Below are 17,130 nucleotides of genomic sequence, written 5' to 3'. Positions count from 1 at the left end.
TGGAGCAAGTTGAGTCATAACAAGTAAAATCGGTTGTAGATGGATGTAAGACTTGGAAATCCTAATTTGCTACAGACCTTGTATGGGCTGTGAGATGGATTGTCCCAAGATTTGAGATTTTTAGAGGTATTTTAGTTTTGTTAAAACAGTTTCCCCTACACACTGAAAACTGATGAATTCTGGGAAGAGAAATAGGCTGTTATGCTACTGCCCAAGTACACTGCAAGGCTATGTTTGCAGTGAAGTGTGCTTTGCTCTTTCCCCTGGTTCTTCCCCCAAGCCTCCTTGGAAGGAGTATGAAATTACCTTCTAGAGGGAGAAAGAACTTAACAGAAGATTCAGAAGTCAAGTAGGTACTTTTCTGTCTTCAAGCTATCATGATTCATTTTGATTTTGGTAGAAATGGTGGCCGCAAAGTAGCGGGCTGCAAACAAGACATTGTTAACAAAAAGGGAGTTTTACTGTGGAACCCTTTGCTGCATGATGTATTAGCCATATAAAAAGGTTTGGACACTTTGAAGGGTGTGTGGTGGGGACCCTCTTTACTTTTTTTGTGGATGGAGATAAATCCTTTTGCTTGGAGCTTTGGTGGCGTACAAATAACTGGAGGCTGAGAACGTTCTGATGAGAACTACAGTAGAGCTTGTCTTACTCAAAAGCTTCTTTCTCTGCATCCAGCCCTTGTATCTTCCTTCTAGTGGCTTGTACCAGGTGTGTGTGATCTCAGCTCTGATCTGCAGTGATTCATGTGATTTTTGGCTGAATCTGTGTTGTTAAGGATGGAATGTCGAGATTAAATTGATGTTGAAGGCTTGCATTGGTAATTGTCTTGAACTTGCTTGAAGATGCCAAAATAGAATTATAACTTTTAAAGCCTGATGCTTATTTTACTGTGTTTTGTATCAGATCACACAAAACAGTGCTGGTGTTCATGGTTTCATTTACTTAACTGCTCTCAGATGCAGTTCCACTAGGTTGTAGAGCCACCTGCTTAGTCTGAGTTCTTGCTAAGAAAATTGCAGTTCATCCCGGGAGGTGGGGCAGATCGGGTTCTTCAGTACTTCTGCAGAAAGTGCAGATTGAAAATTACTGGCAAATGTCTGTCTGGGCTACAACTTGTCTCATTTCTAGTGTTGCTGTTACGGTTTTTGCTTTTAGGGCCACACATGTGTTCATAAACAGGAGAGAACTGTATTAAGTCAAGCAATTTGTAAAAGTTACAAATGCAAAGTACTTGTCAGCAAGAGCTCTTTCTACTCTGTTTTCTTATTTCTGCCCTTTTGAAGCAAAGGATATTCTAGGAATTCAGATTATATTGACTGTGTGTACACAGCACAAAATTACACTAAGCCTTAAGGCAAGCTTATTGATAATGCCTTTCCCTTTTAAAAGAGGTGTAGTTTAGAGGGCTGTTAAAGAGGTCTGTGGACAATAAATGGTAAAAAAACATTCTCTTATCATACATGTTCTTTCCCATAAATAGAATATCAATTTTATTCTGCCAATAATAAAGAATAAAAAACAGCAAGTGATTACAACTGTTACTACCAGCTGCATTATGTACCAAGTTTTGCATCCTCTGATGCTTTGAACTTGAAAATCTGGTTGAGGAGCAAAAATACTGTTGTTTTATACAGAGTATCATGATAGTGAAAGCTTAGATATTACTGTGACATTTAATACATTGACCAAAATGTTGCCACCATGTAGTGCTGGCTGCTTGTTCTGTTGCACATCATTGACTGTGTTCTTACTCAGCACTGTTCTGCATTGCTGAGTCCCAGGTCTGGGGAAGAGTGATGTGGCCTGTCCATTTTGACAATCAAAGCAAGCAAGGATGTATCTAGGTTGTCTTCCTCTTTTCATTTCAGATGATGAGGTTAACCGCTCTTACCAGCGGAGTAATAGCAGACATGGGGTGGCCATGCATATATAAAAGCCTGGTAGGGTATGGAGAATGGGTAGAAAAACATGTTGATACTCTGGAATGGTTGCCCTGGGACTAGAAGTTTAACATGCTTGAGACAGGGCTTTCTTGGCCTCCATGACCTGAAGCCCCTTCCAGCTGATATTTTTTTTCATTCTCTGAAACATCAGTGAACTGAAGTCAGTGTGGAGAGAGGGATGCTGTTTGGAAAGCCTCGTGGAAAGGTTTCTAGTCTGTCTCTGAACTTCAGTGGTATTGTGATACTTTCTTTTTGTGTATCAACATTGGAATTATCCATATAGTTTGTAGTAGGAGGAGCATTTCCAATGCAGATGCTGAACACCTTCAAACAAAATGGACAGACCTTGCTATCAAATGGTGAATAATTTAATAATTATTTATTAGCTTAGAAGCAGTAACTATTGAGTGTTGCCTAAATCTAAGGTACTGAGACAACTAATTTTGTCAGCTGCTGTGGGAAGTAGATTGCCTGTTTTATGTTGATGTCATTGTTTTATCGATGTGCTGTAAAACAAGGCTTTTTAAAAGGTCCGAGTGTTAAATGCCAGTTAAGAATACTGACAGTATGCTGATGTTCCTGTAATGGTTGTGCCTGGTTTTGGTCAGAAATGTGTATCAGTAATTTGGTCAGCCCCAAATTACTTGTCAGATAGCTCTGAGGAAAAGGTGCTGATCAGAATCTGTGTCACTGATAACTCTGTGGGTTTTTTACTACTGAACTTGATCACCATTGTGACTGGGAGAGATTTCCAGCATAACTGACTTCCAACACTCTTTCCATAAGGCTTGATGGAAGCCTTGCCCTTTTGCCCTAGGCTTTGAAGTTCCACATTTAGTCCTTGGTTTCCTTCTTTAAGCAGCACTTCCATCAGTGTTATAGAGCATTAAGAACAGTAATTTTTTTTTTAATGAATCCTATGTGTTGCCAAAATCTTTCCTGAGTTCTACACCAAAATCTTGGCAACAGGAGCTAAGATGCTTCCTGGCAAGAAGAGTGTTGAAACTGTTGAGTGCTGAGAGGTCTGCAGGCAGGATTATATGGAAGTACAGTAGCAGGGAAGACTAAAACAAGTGATGTCTTAAAGAAGTCTTATTGAGGAGTAGCCGAGGGAGCTGTGACTGTTTAGCCTGGAGAAAAGGAGGCTCAAGGGAGACCTTATCACTTGCTACAACTGCCTGGAAGGAGGTGGTAGTGAGGTGGGAGTCAATATTTTCTTCCAGGTAACAAGTGGCAGGACAAGAAGAAATGGCCTCAAGCTGCATCAGGGGAGGTTTAGATTGGATATGAGGAAAAATTTCCATGCAGAAATGGTGGTTAAGCCCTGGAACATGCTGCCAGGGAAGTGGTTGAGTCACCGACCCTGGGAGTATTTACAAAGGCATGTAAATATGGCCCTCAGAACTTAGTGCAGTGAGAACATGACAGCTGGACTTGGCAATTATAGAGGTCTTCTAATAAAACTTGAAGCTGTATTTATGCAGCTATGTTAAAATTGTTTAATTTGGTTTGAAGTGCTTTTTTTTCTTTTTGGTGGTTCTGATGCTCCATCATGTTTCTGGCAAGGCAGCCTGTTGATGTACAGACCTGTCTCAACAGAATGTGGGCTGTACAGGTAGGATCAGAGAATAATGTTAAAATGTTGGTTATGGTTTGGATTTTGTTTTTGATAAGTTCTTATCAAGAGACAGCAGAATCAATTTTTAAATTGCAGTGTTGTTGTTAAAGAAATTGCACATAGAATTACAGAGCAGTTTGGGTTGGAAGGGACCTTTAAAGGCCGTGTAGTCCAACTCCCTGCCATTAGGAGTGGCATCTTCAACTAGATCTGATGGCTCAGGACTCCTTGAATGTTTCCAGGAAGGGGTCATCTGTCACCTCTGTGAGCGGCCTATTCCAGTGTTTCACCACTATAATCATAAAAATAATCATAATCATGTCTTCCTTATGTCTAGTCTGAATTGATCTTTTAGCCTAGAAACATCACCCCTTAGCCTATCACAATAAACCCTGCTAAAAAGTTGTCCCCACCTTTCTTACAAGCCCCCTTTACACAAGCTCACAATCAGATGGGTCAGTGTACAATTTGGATTGAACTTCAGTGCAGCTTTGTTACAGTCACAGACCATCTTAAACAACTTCAAATTATTAAAACATTTAAGCTGATAGGGAAGCCTGTTTGCTGTGTTTAACACTATTTGGTTTGGTGCAATAGCTGTCTTCAGTCTTTGAATGTGATACTACTCCTTATCTAGTCTTCACATAAAAATGCTTTGTGAAATAATGCATCACTTGAATACCTTCAGAGGCACTGGAGCCATGGAGTGAGGAAGGGAATTGGTTGCTGTAGCTGCAGTTTCTCTTCGAGTCACCAGTTGAGATTATTTTTTGTTAAGATGACTTCTTGGAAGTGAATGTTAATGTCTGAGATAATGGGATGTTCTTCAGCCATAAAATTGCCTAACTGAGTATTAAAATATGTATGTGAAAAATGTAACTGTTTTCTCAATGCAGGGCCTTTTTCAAAGCAGCAGATGCTATGTCTAGGGTGATATAGTTTGTGAAATCATCCCTGCACCAACCTGATGTTGTAAATGGTTAAACATAAGTAAGATAGAAATGACACATGTGATTCAAATCCTTGATTCTGTTTATATTTAGTAGTGGAACAGATTTTAGGTCTTTAAAAAAAAGACATCATACAAAAAAAATTAGAATTTATGAATGGCATTTTGCTTAGTAGATGCAGCAAAGAATTTTAATACAGGAATCAAGTCTTTTTTGTTTTTCATTGTTTTATCTTTGTTAGTAAGATTTTTTACCTTTACAATTACAGATACTTCTCAGATGCAGTGCCAATTTGACATTTGTGTAGAGGCACTTGATACTTACCTGAAAGTACACAAAATGGTATCTAGATTAGTATAGCAGTCTACAAGCAGATTATATGGTTGAGTTAGTATTGAAAAAGGGAATAAATGAGATTTTTGCCAGATGAGGTAGGATCCTTCTAGGAACATCTTGTAGCAGAGGTTCTGAATAACATTTTGGTCTTGCCACAATTTCCCTTTGAGGTTTCAAGTGTGTAAACATTCACAATCTGATTTTAGCTTTAGCAGGAAATGACTGCTGTAAAGGGGTGATAGGGAGCATCACATTAAGCACTACAGATTAGACAGTTAAAAAAAACAAACAGAAAACCTCAGCAAATTAACTTGAGCTTTTAGTGAACCAAAGACTTAATGTAGTGAGGCAGATTCTAGTAAATGCATTTCAGCTACATTTGTCCTGATAAGTAAAAAACATATGGAGACATCAGGCTTCCCAACTATGTAATGTCCATCTGCGCTACAAGTCACCTGAAAGGAGGCTGTAGTAACATGGGGCTTGGTCTTTTCTCCTAGAAGCTTCAGATAAGAGTAAATGGCTTAAAGATGCACCAGGGGAGGTTTAAATTTGATATGAGGGAAAATTTCTTCACTTGAAAGGGTTGTCCAGCATTGGAAGAGGCTGCCAAGGGAAGGGGTTAGATCACAAACCCTAGGTACTTACAAGATGAGTAAATGTGGCACTTGGGGACATGGTTTAGTGGTGGAATTGGCATTACTGGATTTAAATTTGGACTTGGGCCTCCAAGGTCTTCTCTCAGTCTAAACTAAGGATGCTGGTTGTCTTGTCAGCAAGCCAAAAAACTGAATATTGAACTTACATTTCCTCTCCGTGTGGAGTGCATGAATTTCTCTCTCCCATTCATCTGTTGGGCTTTAGAAAATGTGATCTGTCTTCCAAAAGTCACATTTGTCTCTAATTATCTTCAATTCAGTTCCTATTCTAGGCCTGAGACTGAACTCTATAGGATAAAAATGTCAGAACAAGGATAATGGATCTGATTTTCTCCAGTAGTTAATCTATTTTGAGTGCACACTTGTCTCAAATAGCTTCTGGTTAAGCACTGCTGTATAGTTGGGGTTTCACTCAACATTGCAAGAGTTGTAGAACTGTGAATGAATGTTCACTATTGCCAATTTTTAGGCATACTTGAATAAGTTTAGAAAGTGTACATAGCACATTGTTGGCATTTTCGTAGGATTCCCTAAAAATGATACAAAGCATCTCAAGTTAATCGAAGAAAGTAGGTGAATGGGAGAGTTTCACCTTCCCCTAGAGGGGACTCCAAGTTTTGCCACAACCTAGGTTATTTCTGGTAAAAGATGTTGAAACTAGTTCTCAGTTAAAAAAAAAAGAAGCCAAGCACTCAGAGCTTTTTTTGTTGCTGTTGTTTAAATGTGAATTCCCTTAGTGTAACTGTTTGCTTCTCTAGCCATCCTGACAGAAGTCAGGTAGATCAACCTCATCTAAAATCAAGGTTAGCTCTCTTTTGTTTTGAGGGTTGATTTTGGTGACCTCCAAGGGTTCCTGCTGACCTAAATTATTCTGTGATTTAATCTGCACTTAGTCATGGTTAGCTTCAAGTGTTTCAAGTTGCAGGCAGCAAGAACCTAAAAACTGTCTACAGTTAAGCCCTTCCTCACAGGCTGGGGGAGGATCCTTGTTTTGCTACCTTAGCCAATTACCCCAAAGTGAGCATGCATATGTTTCTATATTGCTTTTACCCTGTGAAGTAATGGGATAATCTGTTCTGATTGCACAGGAGTTACTGTCTCCATATTAATTTAACACGGATTTTGCCTTTGTTCTGGAAGATTGATGGAGTGGGAATGATGTATGAAAGACTGCTAAAGCACTCAAGCACATAACTGAAATGACATATCTTCTCCTGAGAATAGCTATCTAAATTACAGCAGGACAGTACTCCTTATTAACTGAGAATGGTGCCAAGTCAAGCCTGGTTTGGTGGTTTTCCTACAGTTAAAAAGCATAAGTGACCTGAAATCACTTCCATTCTTACTGGCACAAGCTTGCCTTTAACTGGTTTAAATAGATTTGTCTTAGTGGTCCGCTGTAGTGATCAGTAGTTGGTTTAAATTGCTAAAACCTTAGTGATTTAGCTAGTATCTTCCTAAAGAGGAAAAGGGACCCACGTTCACATTTTGTTTCTTCCATGTGTTCCCACAGTTGAACCTTACAGTTTGCCAGTTTACCTAGTAATTAGGTAAATTGTATTCTAAATATATCCATAATTAGCCCTTAGCTGTACTATTACAGGCTTTATTTTTTTAATACCGAGGTAAATTCCCCCACTCCAATACCTCTGTATCAATTTCTGAGGTTATGATAAGAGTATCCTACTCCATGGTTTCTCTTTTTTCTAAAAGTCTGTATTAGCAACTACGAAAGTTTTCTGTCTTGAGATGTCTTGTTCTGGGAAGTCACTAGGCCAGGGAAACGGGATTTTGAAAGGAGTGTCTAGACTCTGAGATTAATTCTCCTCAAAAGTTCTGTTGAGTCAAGATTCCTAACTCTGATTTCTATTTTAAGAATTTCTGAATTGAAGTAGATACTGCTACTTCCCTTTCCTATTTCCGTTGAAAAGGATATACTTTTTTAATAAAAAAGTAGACCATGAGATAGAGTATTTGTTGCATGTTCTGAATGCTGAGAAGAAGCAATTTAATATGAATAGGTATATTTGCCTAGAGTTTGTTAGTGATCGATCACCGTACTTTGCTGGATGAGTGACTACATTTGTAATAGTATGTTAAGGTACTGTGATTTTAAATGCATTTCAATGATTATATTTCACATCTTTTACAGAAATGCTACGAACAAAAACAGTACAAAAATGGACTCAAGTTCTGCAAGATGATCCTTTCTAACCCAAAATTTGCTGAACATGGAGGTAACTGCAGACTCCAGATTATTTTTTTGTCTCCTGTCAAGAGCTCAAATGTTTTATTAGTCTATGTCATACTGTTGAGAAAGAAAAAAGCCTGTTGTGGAATGTGATTCTGTTGTTATGACTGAATAATTACTCTCAGAACAGTATTTGTGCATTCAGATCAGGTTTCCACTCTGCCTCAGTCAAGCACTCCTGTGCACTGGGATGTTGAAAATGAAAATACATGGTGGAAGCAGCACTTCAGTGAAGCTTCCAACTTGCCTTTCTAGGTTTCTGGGTCAGAATGCTATTGTGGGTTTTCTTTACATTCCTATTTAAAGCAAGCCCAGACTTTTTTTGAATATTATATGAATGTGTTCTGCCAATAAATTAAAAATCTGGAGGGTTTTTTGTCAAGTTCATAGGCTTAAATTTTCTGTACTGCATACCAAGTTGCTGCTTAAAGGGAGCAGAGTTAAGTGTAATACTGTTGCTGTTAATACTTGAAACTGAAGACAGAATCTGGTGATCCTGCTCTGATAAATATTGTAGGAAACAGGGCAGCAGAATATTGCTTCTATTTACATCTGTTAAATTCTATTTACATCCTCAATAAGATACTCTAGTCTTACTGTATTACAGGTTTCTATTACATTATTCAGACACTTTCCTTCTGATACAGTGGATTTTTTTTGGTTTTTTTTTTACTGTTGAAGCAACCTAACACTGAGTGTGCATGTAGTGTGTCAGTAAAATTATTTTCCTACTCGATGTTGTCAAATCTTGTCAAAAATGTTTGACTAATCCTTTTTGTGCTTCCATCCATGTCTGCTGTTTCTTTGTTGTCTTCATTACTTCCCTAGAGATAAAAGTAGTTTTTTTGTTGCTTCAAAGCTAGAGTGGTTTGTTCAGCTCTGACCTATTGCACTTGTCTCTACTAGCCCTTCTGTTTTTGTAACATCTCAGTATACAGAACTGTCTTTTCTGCTCTTGCTGCCTCTTAAACTTTTCCAGGACAGCTAGCTGCCTTGGCAAGCCACATACTACGTGGCTTTGAGCCACTCCTGGCTTTGAAGCTTGGGAGTAAAGCCTGGAATGGACAGCTGAGGCAGAACTAAGCCAGTGAAATGATCTGGTGGAAAGCTACACTTGTCACCCTAAGCCTCAGAGAAAAGGAGTTTAAAAAGTTTAGTGAGAAGGTGGCAAAAAGATGGACTGATGTGGCTGAGCAGTTACCTCCCTGGTATGGTAAGGCAGGATTAGCTTGCTCCCTTTCCCAACAGTGTGGATATTCTTCTTAAAATGTCTTAATATTATTTGAAAGGTATTATTCTGTCTTTCTCTGTTCTTACAGTGTGGATGTAGGACAACTAAAAAACAACAAAAAAAAGCCCTTGACTAATTTTGGGTCATCATTCACTTATAGGTGTACTGTAGAGAAAAAGTGTTAAATGGGTCTATCAATAAAACTTCAAACTGCTGTTACAGCTGACCTTGAGATCACAGTCAGTTGCTATTAATACTGGGGAAGAGGTTGTAGTTGGAGGAAAAACAGAGCATTATGATGAAAAAGGTGACTGATCTTTTGTCAGGAACCAAGACAAGTGGTCTCTTACTTAACAATAGCACTGAAATATGAATCTGCAACAGCTTTCAGACTTAGTGCATGCGTTACATGAGACTTGCTTGTCTACTGTACCTTGAAGAATGGGGGAAGAGGGAGAGCAGTAGTCATACCTACATACTGTTTGAAATCCTGTGCCTCTCAGAATGTTGATTAAAGTGTTATTGCATTGAGGTCTCATACACTCCTAATATGGTAGCAGTAAATATGCTTCCCTTAACTAGTGCTTTGTAAGAAGTTTGTAACTGGGGAATGGACTGTGACAGATTTGTTTCTTGTGGTGGACACAGCCTTTTTTTCACTTGGTTTTTGCACTGAGAACTTTAATACATATTGATAAGCTCTCTAAATTTGCTTTAGCTTATTGTTAACTCCCTCAAAGCCAGCTAGTTGTATTTTTTAATTAATAAAAGTTTGTGTTGTCTGTTTTCATCACATCTGCATGATGCTCTACAAGTGATCTTTTTAAGATGAGTTTCAAGAAAGGAAATGATTCATGTAATAGTCTTCAGCTGTGCTAGGCTGCTATCGTGATCTAAATTTATTTTTTAATGGGGGACTTCACTGTGTAACAACTTCAAAGGATATCTGCAGTGTGAAGCTGCATATGGGAAGTCAGAAACATAAGTATCTGGTACTACTTACAGAGACACTTGCGATGAAAGGACTGACCTTGAACTGCTTAGGGAAGAAGGAGGAAGCGTATGAATTTGTTCGTAAAGGACTTCGTAATGATGTGAAGAGTCACGTCTGTATCCTTTGTAGTAAAAAGCCTGATCGTTTTGCTATGGCACACTAATGATGGAAATCTAAGATGCTGAGATTGTGACAAAGACTTCTGATGCACAAAATGCTAAATTTCCCTTTTGTCACAGAACTCAAGTGGAGTTCTGTGTTTTTTCCTTACTATAAAAGCTGGAGTCTAATTGAGGTTACAGATAGGCAAACAAGGAAAAGTAGAAATAATACACGAATTCCGTTGTTAGAATTAAACACTTTTACGAGTTGGATTTCCTACTGTAATTGTGGCAGCATGTTTTAAACAACAAATCTGTGACTAACTATTACAGTGTTTTGGAGTTTGGATAATATAATTTGTGTAACAGTGCTCAGAGGGTTCTGAAAGTGATTTAAACAGTAACGTCATTTAAAAAAAAAATGGAAACATTTAATATTTTACAATGTGTTAATAAAGTCTTGCTGCAGTAATCCATCTTCATTTGTAAGGGTTCTTATCTTCAAGGAAGATGTCGGGTTGTTTGGCCTGTAACACAAGTGCACTGCAGTTACTTTGTGAAAATTGTAAATGTATCTTCCTTAACCTGCATTAGGTTGGCATGTCTATGGTCTTCTGCAGCGTTCAGATAAGAAATATGATGAAGCCATCAAGTGTTACCGGAATGCACTCAAACTAGATAAAGATAACCTACAGATCTTGAGAGATCTCTCTCTGTTACAGATTCAGATGAGGGATTTAGAAGGATACAGAGTAAGTATTCTCTTTGAATTCCCACTCATTGCTGATGCCTTCTCTTGTTCCTCTGTGAAGCCTTTTATTGGTAGTATTTCTATTGGCTACTCTTTATCTGTTTCAAAAATATTTTAAGCTATTGTTTAAGAAAGCAGGCAAAGATATTGCAGTAAAGCTCTATATGAGATTGAGAGCAGAACTAGAAATAGTTGTTCTGTGCAATTGGATTCACTAGTCACTTTGTAAAAATAGTTAACTCATATTTTACTAAAATAGTAAGAAAAAGGTACAGTACTTGCTACTTAAATTAGCAAGTACTTACAATTGTGAACCCTACAAAAACTGTGTTTTGGGTGCAAATGCTGAAGGTGTTTTTGGTAAGAAATACACTATCACATTTCTTGTTAGTGTGTGTGGGTAACTTGCCCCACGATGACGGATTGTGGAATCCCAGTGCTGATTATTATTATAAAAATCCTTAAAATTTGTCCAAAACCTGTGAGTAGATTCAAAATGGCTGAACTGATTTGTCTGTTTCATATGAAGTAGAGGACTGGACTGTGGGCTTGGCATTAGTTGGTCTCCTTACTAAGGATGTTAATTCCCTTGAATTTGCTAATGTAAAGGGAAAATAGAATCGCTGACCTAAGGATATTATTTGACTCGGGAAAAAGTTCTGAGAAGTATTGCAGTAGTTTGCGAGTACTTGGAGAGTGAATGCTACTCTTTCAAGTGGCAGTGAGCTCCTGCTTTCTGCTGGAAATGGCTTTCTGAGATTTCAAAGCTCTGTCTTTGGAAATAATTTAGGGCCGTAGGAGGTGCTCTTGAAAATGACACCTTCTGTGTCTCCTCAAATAGATTTTATGCTTTGTTCCATGGCTTGTGTATTTAGAATGTAACCTCCAAATTTATGAAACAGAAATGTGCTGCTTTTTGCCATGCTGTTAGAATTTCAAAGGTTGCCAAGGACTTTTAAAAGTTTTTTTAAAATATTAGCTGTCTTGGTGTTAAATCATGGTACATGTGTAATAACTCTGGTTAAAAATTCCTCTTTTAAAATTGCTTTTCTTTTATTAAAGGAGACAAGATACCAGCTGCTTCAACTGCGCCCCACACAACGCGCTTCCTGGATTGGATATGCCATTGCATACCACTTACTAAAAGATTATGATATGGCCTTAAAATTACTTGAAGAGTTTAGGAAAACACAGCAGGTAAGATTTCCTGGTCTGGAAAGAGAACACTTTTTGTATAAGGGACAGAATCTGAGGAGTTAATTCTTTGGAAAAAGAAATCAATTATGAATTAGGAATAAATTTGTTATTTGTGGAGCTTTCTGCTTTGAGAAATAAACTGTTAAAATTTAATTTGTAAGATAGTCTCATGTGAAGTAACTTCATGTTTGTGAGACTTGTAGCTAGAGAAAACCTGTGATGATCCTGTCCCTTTACAGTAGTTGAAACTACAGAAAATACTTTAATATTTTGGATGTGCTCATTTGCCCTTTCTCCTGCCATAGTCTGGATGCCATTACATCTCTACAAAGAATGAAATATTGTCAATGGTTTGTATGCATCTGTATCTAGTACACTTAAAATCAATGCTTGGTTTCAGAGTAACATGAAGAGTCTTTGCGTAGCTGAAGAGTCTTTGATCAGATGTGGTGTTGGTGAGACCTGAGTAAATCAAATGGCACAATCCTAAAATCACCAAGTATAACTTTTTTTTGAGAGAGGCTATTCCCTTGTTCTGTTAGTGGTAATGCAGAGCTATAAAGTCTAAATTAGCTGAACAGAGTGGATGTGTTGATTATTCTGCAATGTGGAAAGAAAAAGAAACATGTTTGTAGATCCATTCAGCTGGGGAGGCATCTGGGAAGTACTGTGTAAAAATACTAAGATATTACCTGACCTCTAAACTGTGTTTTTAAAACAAAAATCTCATATCCTTTTTGAGTTGTTATATATGGGATTAAGTGTAAGAAAGGAAATAAGTGGCTAGGAGAGACCAGTGTTTGTCTTGATCACATATCGTGGTCAAAAAAAGGATGTTACAAGCTGGGTATATATAGCTTGATATTTCCAAAGAGCTGTAGCTTCAGCATTGAGTAAAAGCTGAAAAGAATAAGTTTTAATCAAAATTGGGTCATCTTCTTTGAGTGTTTGACAACCAAAAAGTCGTCATTCTCAAATGAGTCAGCAGCGCCCAGTCTGAGTTTTGTGTCAGAATGACCGAGTTAGAAACAAAGAATAGATGGAAAACCAGAAAATGTCGCATAAGAAACTGAGGCTCTTCAAGGACTAAGAGAGCTTGGTAGTGGCATTGGCCCCTTGGAAGTGATGGTGTTTGTGTTGTTGCCTTTTCTAAAACATTGTGTTTAAATACGGTTTGAGGGCTGTCATGATACACTGTGGAGTATAGTGACTAAGCCAGATTTAAATACTGTAGATAAATGCATTGCATTGGTTGAGTCTGCTGTGCAAGTTACCACCATCTCAAATCTCACCCTAAAACAAAGATGATCCTTAGATGAGCGCAAGCGCTGTTTTCATAAAGCTGGAGCAATTTGAGAAATTTGTGTAAATAGGAAGATGGCTTGTACTTGTACAAAGATCTGGCTTAACTGTTGATTAGCATCGTGTCAGTCAGAGGCAAGTGGTGTGAAAGCTGCTTAAGCATTGAAGGACAGAAATATGCTACGAATGTTGGACAACATAGTTTGATAGGAAATTAGTCCCATTGAGCCTCTCCTCTTTTTTTTGAGATTGTTAGAGACAGTTAAGTAGTTATATTGTTTTTTCTCCTCCAAAACACTAAAAATATGTATGAACACGTTAGTTGCATTTCTCTTGAAAATAGTCTTGTGCTTTGTTGTGCTAGCTCCCTGAAAAGTGCAGGCCCAGGTAGAACCCCAAACCCTGGCGTAGAGAATCAATGTGTTGGGTCCAGAACAGTCAGGAGAGCCCAGGCGAACTCACAGCTCAGTTTTGCCATGTGTTGGCTCTTCTACAATACTCCCCAAATGTACTGCTTTTGTGGTGTCTGGATTTTTCAGTCCTGCAGTTAAAATAATTAAGGTCAGGACATCGCATGGATCTTTGAGGAGATACACATCTTGCTTACTTTCCTTCCCAAATCACCCCTCTTGGCCTGTAGTTCATATGCACTCAACTTGATAGATGTGATGGACTTCAACTTCTGTGATGGACTTTACAGACTGTTGGATGTGACTGCAATAGAAAAGTGGTAATTTAAAAGGAGGATTAAAAGACTGAAGGGTGTCCACATGACTTGTGAGCAGCACTCTTCAACAAAGAGATGTTTTTGAGGAGTTTTATGGCAGTCTGTATTAGGCCTGACACTGTCTACCATTCATGTTAATTAATAGACAAAGAAATGTAGCATGTTGCATAAAACACTGCTGTCATAATAATTGGGAAATAATGGTAATGTAGGATGATGATATTTATTTATGAATTACACAGGCAGCTCTGTCCTTTCAGATGTGAATGCAAACAGCCAAGACCAAGCAGTAGAACTAAGGAAAAAATCAAGGAACTGTCATTTTAGTGATCGTAGATGAGTATCCGAAGATGCAGTGTTACAAAATAATGCAGCTAATCTAGCTACAAGTTGTTGCCAAAACCAGCAATCTGAGTTTTTCCTGTGTGCTCACACCACTTCTTGTGCAGCACTGGCTGACTTGTGGAGGGTTGGTTCAGGAAGCCTAAGTGCCAGAAAGATAATCATTCTTGGGAAGGATTGATTGGCTGAACTGAATAACTGTGAGGTGAGAGGGGAGAGAGGAAGGGGAATAATAGAGGGAAGTGAGCTGCCTTTGTTGATCCAGGCTGCAGTTAGTCTGACTTAGTTTGCTGTAAAACTGTCCCTCAGGGCAAGTTTATGGGTGAAAAGTAAAGTACACTCTTAGTTCAGACATGCAGGGATTTTTATCTATAAAGTGCTCATTACTGAGAGATCAGGACTTACTGATGAGCCTGTTGTCAAAAAAAGTTCGAAAATTAAAAGAAAAATATGGCAAGATAAGGTGACTACAGAGAAAGCTGTCTGAAGGGCAGAGAGTCTCTTTGTTTACTGTAAACAGAAAAAAGTCTAGGTGTCTTTAAAACTGTATGCTGGGTTTGGGAAAAATAATAGCGAAGAAGCTTGCTTAGCAGGGAAAATAAAGGAAGGAATAGTGTCAGGAAGCTGATCAACAAATTAAAGTGATAAATTGCTTTTTATCCTTGACAGTTTTATTCTAGTGGCTAAGTTATCACTGGAGATGGTGAATTTTCTCTTAGTGTATGAAGATCAATGTTGCCTGTCATCTGAAAGCTGTAAATTGGCCAGATGTACAATATTTCAGTCAAAAACAGGGTATGAGGTTAAAGGTAGACATCACTGTAGGAAATGTAACAGCTTGTGCTGTCCTAGCTTAAGTCAAAATTATGTAAGACTCAGCTCAGCATTAAAATTTTGGGAACTAAGGTGCAATTCGTTTTACTGTTGTATGTCCCATTTTCACTTTTTTCTTTTCCAGAAAATTTTTTTATTCTTAATTTTTTATTTTATTCCTAATTTTCACATTAGGCCCACAAACACAGATATGGACAGAAAAACCTCTGGAGTTTTGGGGGTCTGCTCTTAGGTATGTTTTGGTTGCATCTTGTCACATTCTTCCAGTGACACTTAGGGGACCTGTGGTTGAAAAACTGATCCTTCTTTGGTCCAGGAGGAGAGGAAAAAATTTATTCTGAAACAGCAGAATTGAGCTCAGGAGAAAGTTGGACATCTCCTGTGGAAGAATCATAACTCTTCTAGGGGGAGGGAGGAGTAAAGATGTATTAAGCAGCAATAACAATGGTGTGGACATTGTTTTATAAAGAATAAGATACTCTATAAAGACAATCTGATTATTCAGATTAACTACTGGGGTTGTTAACTGCTTGCCTTCTGATGAATTACAGATTTAAATCTTCATTAAATTGATGAGATGTCAAAATATCTTTGAAAATGGACTTTTCTTAAAATTCCTTTTAAAAATAACTTTTTAAATGGAGTGATAGTAAGTGCGGTATCTTTCCGGTGGATTTACTCAATGTGTAAGAATAAATGAATTATTTTCTTGGGTCTTTTGGGTTTTTATTTTTTTGTTGTTGTTGTGGGGTTTTTGTTGTTTTTTGGGGGTTTTTTTGTTTGGGTAGTTTTTTTTGGTGTTTTGATTTTGGGTTTTGGTTTGTTGTGGTGTTTGTTTTTTGTTTTGTTTTGTTGTTTTTTTTTGTTATCCTGCTGAGCCAAAACAGCCACGAGGAGGTCAATTGATATCTGTTTGTGTATTGTATATATTTTTTTAATGGGTTTTTGGGTAATCTGTGTTTCAAAGGCCTAAAACCAGTTCATGATGTGCCAAAAAAGCTGTACTACTTGTGGAATTTGGAATTTAGATATGTGCATTGTGTTGGAGGAAAGGATATTTTTAGGAGGAGGTGAAGGAGAAAGAACTGAATTGGTGCTCTGCAGTTCGGTTCTGTGGTATTGCAGTAAGGATAAACAGGAAGACATGCTTTGTGCTTAACCCTCTTCAATGAGTCCATTCTGTGAAGCAGTTAAAAATGCTTTCCTGGTAACAATGTTTTTATTAGTGATTTCTGGTAGGTGATATAAACTAGAAATTGTGCAAAGGTGGAAATGGAAGTGGAGCTGTAGTGAAGAGAGCTACTTTGAGAAGTGTATAGAATTTCATGCTACCTGCTGACTAGTTTGTGTATGGTATAGTCTTGTTCCATTAGTGGTCATTTGCTATACTGTATTAACTGGTAAAAAAATGTACTTGAATGATATTTTTTCATAGTTCATTGTCAGATCCATACATCTTTACAGCATTTTATTTAGTTATACTATCTTTCAGACCACTTATATGTGAAAGCAAATATTTCTAAAAATGCCCAGCAGTACTGTAAAAGTTGGCTCTCAAAATCTGAAGAGCATGTAATCACAAATGCTAAATCCTATGGAATCAGTTCATGCTTTGGGAAGGGCTGGAAGTAGTGGTTTAGGATAGTATTCTTAATGAGAAAGTTCCTTTCACTCAGTGTAATGTTTTGGTTGTTTGTGTTGTTTTTTGTTATTAAATAATATGTCTTTAAAGATCAAGGAAAAACTTTTGTTAGGGAAAAGAAAATCGTAATAAACTGTTTAGTGACCAATGTGACTTTGAGGTGTTGGTTGCACAGGAAGAAACAAAGTACGTAGTGTTACAGGAAAAAATATCATTAACATTCGGGAAACTCAACTGCTTCTCATCTTT

The 17,130-nt window shown here is 37.8% G+C and overlaps 1 protein-coding gene across 3 annotated transcripts in view; it reads left to right on the top strand.

Moving 5' to 3' along the window:
* Positions 1-17,130, top strand: part of NAA16 (N-alpha-acetyltransferase 16, NatA auxiliary subunit) — a 64,664-nt gene that overhangs the window by 6,626 nt on the left and 40,908 nt on the right. For all 3 annotated transcript variants that reach the window (XR_003945523.2, XM_050970575.1, XM_009102980.4), the window contains exons 2-5: positions 7,662-7,746; positions 9,997-10,101; positions 10,681-10,838; positions 11,900-12,034. Coding sequence is in view for 2 of the 3 variants with exons in the window: in XM_050970575.1 (XP_050826532.1) it covers positions 7,662-7,746; positions 9,997-10,101; positions 10,681-10,838; positions 11,900-12,034 (483 nt within the window). In the remaining variant the exon portion in view is untranslated. The remainder of the gene's footprint in view (positions 1-7,661; positions 7,747-9,996; positions 10,102-10,680; positions 10,839-11,899; positions 12,035-17,130) is intronic.

The sequence above is a fragment of the Serinus canaria genome, chromosome 1 (genome assembly GCF_022539315.1).
Source record: "Serinus canaria isolate serCan28SL12 chromosome 1, serCan2020, whole genome shotgun sequence".
Classification (NCBI taxonomy): domain Eukaryota; kingdom Metazoa; phylum Chordata; class Aves; order Passeriformes; family Fringillidae; genus Serinus; species Serinus canaria.
This window is presented reverse-complemented; position numbering and strand designations above follow the sequence as displayed.